This window comes from Anarhichas minor, unplaced genomic scaffold, assembly GCF_050575085.1.
Source record: "Anarhichas minor isolate MPS153535 unplaced genomic scaffold, ASM5057508v1 ptg000058l, whole genome shotgun sequence".
NCBI classification, from domain to species: Eukaryota; Metazoa; Chordata; class Actinopteri; order Perciformes; family Anarhichadidae; genus Anarhichas; species Anarhichas minor.
The window spans coordinates 11,931,541-11,939,124 of record NW_027466504.1 but is presented as its reverse complement, the minus strand read 5'-3'; the positions used below and the strand labels follow the sequence as shown (position 1 = coordinate 11,939,124).

Genomic DNA, 7,584 nt, shown 5'->3' with positions numbered 1-7,584 from the left:
CATAATCTGAACATAAATCTAAGAGGAACATTCTGGGAGCAGTCAAGAGGATTTTGATGAAGTTCACAATCCAAATGTAAGTCACTGTTGTTGAGCATGTAAGAGTTGTGTGTAGCGTTCAGCAAGAAGCAGCAGATCAGTATGATTATCAAGCGCCTCAGCTTTTAAATTAATTCCCTGAACAGTGGGAGGTTTGACAGATAATTTGTAAGTAAATATGCGATTTGCACAAGGTTGTATTGTAGGTTTATGACTAAACATGCTGCAATAACAGCACTGCTCAATGTTTCTTTTGCAGCATATCTATAAAGATAAGGCACAGCAGAGTTAATGCTGACCTCAAAGGATCTTTTTCATCTAAAACTTAGTTGAAATGTATACTTATGATTGTACGATCACAGCAGCAGGGTCTATAAAAGAGCCTATAGCTGAAAAAACAAGAGGAACGGACGACTGTACTCAACATAATACCGGCAGTGAAACTAACTTGAAAGTAAAAGTTAGCACCAACTTTCCCACGTCAGTGTCTAAGTTGTGCAGCTGCTATGAAATCTGACATTCAACTTGTTGTTCCGCTGTCTTTGACATTCAGATGAATCAGGCATGACAGACAACATTAAATCTGTATTAAAGTGAAATACTTCAATCTTTAAAAAGTCTGCATGATTGCTTTCATCCAGTGAGGTTTTATTTATAATATCAAGTATCATATCATTTCAAGGTGTTTTAAATACTGTAAACTTTGTGAACTTAAATCTTTTTTAAAGTTGAAAGAGTTTTAAAAAGGTTTTTGCTTATTTAACCTGACTTGAGAGATTCATTCTAACACATACAAGCTGGATTTTTTCTCTTTCTGGCAAGATATTACTTAAAAGATGGTAACAGCGGTTTTACTTTGTCAATAAATTATGGTTTAACAGTCTTGCAGAATGTGATAGAAAACATGACATTTATTTTAACTTGTTTTATTTTACCCCACCTTAATTAACTTTGAGGCGCACTCATTTACAGGTGCAGCGACAGCATTTCTCCCTTGGGCATTCAATGCCTTTTAATCCAGACTGTGAACAGGTTGGGTGTCTGATAGTGATGAGTTTTCATGATGTGGCTTGTCAGAAACAAGTTATTTTTTTTAAAATCCACAGTAATAACAATAACAATGTGTGGTACAATATTGTAAAGAATGTCTTACACATGGAAATAATTGGGTTTTGAACTCAACATATTAGAAAATATAGGCCTCTTGTTCACATAATCCCAATGTAAAAAAACACTGTGACCTTTACGAAAAGGAAAACAGCATCTTGTTTAGCTACTGAGAAACAAGTAAGGCACTAATCAACTAGCTGATAATAGACAAGTAGTTCTTAAATAACTTGGACTCAATTGGTTTATTTAGATCTTGTGCAGATATATAAACACGAGACACTGGTTCATTAACACAGTATTTATCTGTTCTGTTGTTAAGTTACGTACCATTATATACTTTAAAATCTGGGATTCAGTGTTACTCAGAACTACGAGTGTATTTATTAGGCTACATGCCATGAAAAACTGAGGCGAGGTTGTGTTTTAACTATTGTGGCTTTAAAGTGTTTTCACAGCTTCTCAATATTTCCCCTATGTTTACAACAATATGACCTTTCCATACAGTTTACTATGCCTCATTACGCTCAACAGTCTCTCAGCACTTTCCACTGTTGCAATGTTTGTTCTCTGATTCTCCTATATCATGTCATTGATTTCCATTATCCTTGACAGGTCCCACTGATACCGTCGACAGCGATGGAGTCCCCAGAATCTTCCCGGCTGTCGTCATTGAGGGGAGGGTTGAAATCAGAGGATTTCATTCAACCGCACTATAAGGAGTCCTATCGCCTGGCGATCGATTGCCTGGCCAGCGGCGGCAGAGACACTTACCAGGAGTTCCTCAAGGGAGAACGTATCGGAACCTTCCTGTCAGAGGAAGAGCTTCTCTTCATCACTGAAAACACAAAAACACCCCCACCTAAAGACCACGTAGCGGAAATCAATGGTCCACCGGACGACGAGTCATCCTCAGGGACGTACTGGCCTGTCCACTCGGATGTGGACGCCCCAGAGTTGGAGTTGGGTTGGCCAGATGTCATGCAAGGAAAACTACAGACAAATATAGATTTGCTCTTTCATCCACCAAGACAAAACAACCCCACCATCAAAGAGGTGATTCGGAAGAAAATTCTAAATGCAAGACAGGTAATCAAAACTACCTGGAACAATATGCTAAGACAGAACCCAAATAAAAAGATTTGATGTGTGGTGTTCAGACGGGGCAACGGTATTGCTGCCCTAAAACTTTATTTTAGGGCAGCAAATTGACTCAGACATACTGTTTCTCCGCTGTGTTTAGCTTGAACACTTCTAAAGTATGTCGCAAGCACCTTTTACGTCAGGAAATGTCCACAGAACTTTGTTGCTCTCAATTTCCAGTTGTAAGGAGTGTCTGCTGGGGTTGTTGAGGTCTAAATCTGGTTTTGCAACTCACTATCGTAAATAGAAAGTGTGGGAACCGTGCACAGAAGTAGGATTACATCATGGAGTCATATCCATTACACAGTTAACGTTTCAGTTAGTTATCAAGTTGTGTCTTGATGAATCATAAACTAGTTTTGTAGCTCAAAATCATGGCCCTTAATTAAACCAACTTCCAAAGCAAAAGACTAACTAAACTAAATCCTTTTCTCTTTTTTAAATGTAATCATAACCAGTGCAGTGAAAAGTAAATGAAATGCAGTGAAATATGTCATGGGACACTGCAGCAGTTGGAACGTCTCCCTCTGAATAATATTTATGAGTATAGCATACATGATTAAGAATGACTAACACTTCTCGTGAGGGACAGAAACCTCCTACACAGCAAATTAAACAAGTGAAAGAAATGAGTCCAAATAGCTAGTCCAATCTAGTCGGACTAGTTTCATTAACGAGCTCAATACATGCTACTAGAACACCATATGAAGTCGCTGCTTCGTAACATTCAAGATTTTCAAACTGCACATCATCTTGATGGACTTTCATCACAGTTCACTCAAAGTGAAATGAGAGAGAAAAGCCTTTAATCTGGTCCTTGAATAATGACAAGAAATGTTCCACTAGTGTCAGATATGAATTTGGGATCAATAAACATATTAAATCTCACCTACTTCACTTCTCCAAATTGATCTGCAGTAACATTTGCTACTTTATGCTTCGTCTGTCTTCGTCACTGGCATCACTTTGAGGTTTTTATCTTTGTAGCTGTTAGATTCAAATGTATTATTTATGATCGTAAATGACGACTGTGTGTTCTTAAATATGTCATTCACAGGCTTTACAAGTGTAAACGGATTAAATGCGCTCTTGTCTCTGGCACGTTGAACTGATCATGATTTATTCACTTTGTCCTTGCAGGTCGTTGCCATTGCGATGGACATGTTCACTGATGTCGACATATTCAAAGAAGCTGTTGATGCCTCCATACGAGGAGTCCCGGTCTACGTGATTTTGGATGATTTCCATTTGAAAAGTTTCCTCGCAATGGCTGAAAATCAAAATGTCAAAATTCATCAACTCAGAGTAAGTATATGATTTAAAACATCCATTTGATTTTTTAAAGAATTATAATTAACTTAATTGATCGCTTTAGAGGTGATGTTATAGGTATTTTTGTAACCTTTGGACAGAACCATGTTTCTCCATTTCCTGTCTTTATTCTAAGTTAAGGTAACTAGCTGTAGCTCCATATTTAATGGTATGAGAGTGCTACTGCATATACAGTATCTTATCACCTAACTCTCGGCAAGAAAACAAACGAGCAAATGTACCACAATGTTCAACTATATCAACAAGTGGGGATACTTTTGCTGGGATGTAAACTGACATTTTTTTATACAGGTCTTTGACTATGACCGTAAATCTACATGCATACAAAGTTGCAAATGTCGGTGATATGCAACAATAACAACTGATGCCTGATTTGTACCCCTGCATCGTGTGCCTATGTGCTTTTACGCAGGCACCTCTCACGCAAGGCATAGTACAAACCACAGACTACTGCGGGGGATTGCGAGTAGCATGACATTTATTTTTTATGAATCTGTTTTTAAGGCGGCTTTTGGTTTATTTGATAGGCATGATTCAATAGTTCCATATAAGTTTGGCCCAACATGCGGCTGGTAAAAAAAAATGCAGACGAGTTGGATGGTGAGGAGGAGCTCCAGTGCCTACAATTAATAAGGTTGTTGTTGTAACAGAATGTGAGGTACTTGTCCGGAAATCCCACCTCCCAGTTATAATGTCCAATCAAACCGATGCTGCGTCCGTGGTGCTCAGGGGCTAGTCACGTTTTTCCGGATCTTAACTGCAAATCTCCGCAAACCACCACTGCAGCTCTGCCCAAGCTTCTCCGCAAAAGTATAGATTAAGCATGAGGGACTCAACAAATGCATTATATTACAAAACTTTAGATTCATCACCAGGGGTGATTGACATACTTATTACCTTCTGCTGTAAGATTTAACCATGAAAAATATTTGCTGACATTTTCCTTTCTCTGCTTTGATCACAGAACATGAGGGTGCGCACTGTGAAAGGTCCGGATTACCTCTGTCGATCAGGAGCTAAATTTCATGGAGCAATGGAGCAGAAGTTTCTTTTAGTCGACTGCCTCACAGCGATTTATGGCTCATACGGGTAAATACATCTTCAGTGATTGAGACTACTGAGGCATAAACTAAATGCACTCATAAAGCAAAGCAGTACATTTATTGACACTCTCCACATAATTGCTGTCATCATTTCTTATTGTTGCTTTTTGAAGAGGTTGAATGAACTTTCTGGAAAATGTTAAACCTTTGAAGATAATACTATTTTTGATTTGTGTATTTTTGATTCAACACAAATTTATTAAGAGTTGTCTGTTTTCTCCACTTTCGATGAATAAATAATTATGTTTTTTGTGTGTTTGCAGCTTCACGTGGTCATTTGAGAAGATTCATCTGAGCATGGTGCAGGTGATCACAGGCCACCTGGTGAAGTCATACGACGAGGAGTTTCGAACACTTTACGCCCGCTCGACTGTGCCAGCTGAGCTCTGCCCTCCGGAAGGTTTGTTCCAAAGCAATGGACCACATGGACGACAGATTTTGCCAAACACTCCAAAAATTGATCGGAGGGACCAGTTGAGGCATACGCTGGACACAGTCTATCGGAAGACCTGCGAGAGGAAACTAGGAGCTAGAGATCTAGAGGAGAGGCTCTTTGAAGAGGAACCTAACAAGTTTGGGCCCTTTATTAAGAATGGGATCGCCGTTCAAAACCAGATGCCCCAATGTCAGTCCGCAGAGATGATGAACTTCATTAAAAGGCACAGCTATGCTGGGGAGATAGAAGACAGATATATGCCGCAGAACATCAGGCCCAGAGCGAGCAACTGGAATATCTCTAGAGAAACAGGAAACGGAACAAACCAATACCCCATGGACAATTACTTACCGGTGGCACAGATGCATAGAGGTCAAAACATGCGTCAGTCTTACGGTGGAAATGACAAACAGATTCTTTCCATGCAGCAAAACATGGCAACGCTAGAGAATACATCCAAGTCGTTCATGCGCACATTGAGGATTGAGTCTTACCTCAAATGCCCTGATGTCCCATTGGGAGACTCTTGTGACTATTTAGACCAGTTTGAACCACAGGACAAAGCTAACTCCTTCATGCAGGGAAGGATGAGGTCTTCCCTTGTTTTCACGTCCCCCATACCAGAGCAACTGGAGCCAAACCGACACATTAACAACTCCTCCACTTGTGCCAACTCCTTAGCAGTCCCAAACACTCCTTTACACTACTCATCCATTCAGTGGAATCCAAATGCAGTAACTGAAAGTAGGATAAGTAATGACGAGTACATGTTCGATAGGCAAAGTTTGCAGACTTTGGATGACAATCGGAATAATGCAAACTACGGTCCAGGTAGCAACTCTTACCACTCTGCATACACTAGCTTAGGCAGAGCTAAAGGTGGACACATGATCACAAACCCAGACTTGATGTCAGACAGTTGGCAAAAAAGGCATAGCGTAGCAGATCCAAGATCAGACACTGAGTACAAGCATGAATCATCAGGTTACATGTATGGAGCTTTCGCAAAAACGCAAGTGAACAGAAGCACAGCAGGGATCAATGCACAGAGTGGAGGTTACGGGTCAAATCTGAAAGACGATCAGAGATTTGCTTCTCATTATGATGTCAAGAGTGTCACAGGCACAAAGAGCCACGGTACTCCCATTTGGCAGGAGCCACCATCCAAGACTGTGTCCGCGGCAGCCCTGGATGTTAAAAGCAAGGATCCAACAGCTAAACCCCACAGCATGAGCTCACCGCTTTTTATAAAGAAGAGTTCCAAAACAATAAAATCGTTACTTAACATACCAGAGAAGAAAGAGGATTCAGCAGGAACCATTGACACACAGAGTCTGCAGTCAAGTGGCAGCACAGACACTATAACAGCAGAGGATGAGGAGAGGATATCCTATGGAGGAGGAAAACTTCCCCAAAAGACAACCAAGTCTGTCAGGTCCTCCTCGGGGCAGCAGAGGAAGCGGATAGAGGGCGTCAATCCAACCTCTTCAAAACCTCGATTCAAAACTGAGGAGCACCAAAATCCACTGCAAGTCTCTCTTCCTAAACCTACCACACAGAAGAAACCCAGCGTTACTGACAGAAGCGTGGGGCCCGACCCTCACTCGGCAAGCTGGAGCAAAGATCGAGGCACGGACACTCGCCTTTACAGCAGATTTGAGCCTTTCTGCTCGTTTGACAAGAAACGCTCTGCACACGGCTTTGGAAACTTTCAGGAGAAACCCAAAAGCCTTCCTAAAGGTGAGGCAGCCATTGAACACAACCTCACCCGGGCTGCAAGAGGGCACCATGAAAATAAGCTGGAGAAATTCATGCATCGAATGGGAAACCTCATAAACAAGAACAAGTAGTGAATCTTCACAGGTCACTTCTTACCAATGCACATTTTACTCATTATGTAAATATTCTTACAGTTGGTGTTTATTTCTGTTTTTACCTGTTTTCAGCAAACACTGTTTACATTTCCCGTTTTTGTTACTGTGTACAGATGCACTGATGAATGTTGTTTTATATGAATACAGACCTTTATATAACAAAATCTTAAACCCTGACTTTAAGTCTGTCCTCGACTGGTGTCGACAACAAATGCTGCAGATGCTTTAAGTGGTAGCTTTGCCAAAGGGTAATAGATAGCTAGAAGCTGGCTATAGCTGGCTATTTTGTTTTGTAACATGTCTTCTTTCAGACTAGTGGAAGGAAAACATTCAAAATACACCCAGGTGCTTATTTTACTACACTTTGTCTATTTGTGTCTGTAGATTTCTCCTAAAGTCACCAAAAGTTTGCAAATTGAATTTCAGAAAACTTGTAATACAAACAGTAATTGTCTTAATGTCAGTACTCAAGTGGGGAAGTTGCATGCTGATATCTATTAGTTAAATTTTTTTTTATTCTTCACCTGGTGTGTGGCTTCCTTTAAAGCAA

At 40.4% G+C, this 7,584-nt stretch overlaps 1 protein-coding gene across 1 annotated transcript; it reads left to right on the top strand.

Moving 5' to 3' along the window:
• The first annotated feature begins 1,785 nt into the window (after nucleotides 1–1,785).
• fam83b (family with sequence similarity 83 member B) lies at nucleotides 1,786–7,010 on the top strand. The gene is made up of 4 exons (XM_076076705.1): nucleotides 1,786–2,235; nucleotides 3,430–3,594; nucleotides 4,586–4,710; nucleotides 4,988–7,010. Exons 1-4 carry the CDS (start codon nucleotides 1,786–1,788, stop codon nucleotides 7,008–7,010), a joined length of 2,763 nt encoding a protein of 920 aa, XP_075932820.1.
• The last annotated feature ends 574 nt before the right edge of the window (nucleotides 7,011–7,584 follow it).

Bases quoted from the DNA above. Each gene is read 5' to 3' on its own strand.
- fam83b (XM_076076705.1), top strand. From the start codon at position 1,786: ATGGAGTCCCCAGAATCTTCCCGGCTGTCGTCATTGAGGGGAGGGTTG. The intron at 2,236-3,429 runs GTAATCAAAACT...TTGTCCTTGCAG, and splicing joins AAATTCTAAATGCAAGACAG to GTCGTTGCCATTGCGATGGA. The intron at 4,711-4,987 runs GTAAATACATCT...GTGTGTTTGCAG, and splicing joins GCGATTTATGGCTCATACGG to CTTCACGTGGTCATTTGAGA.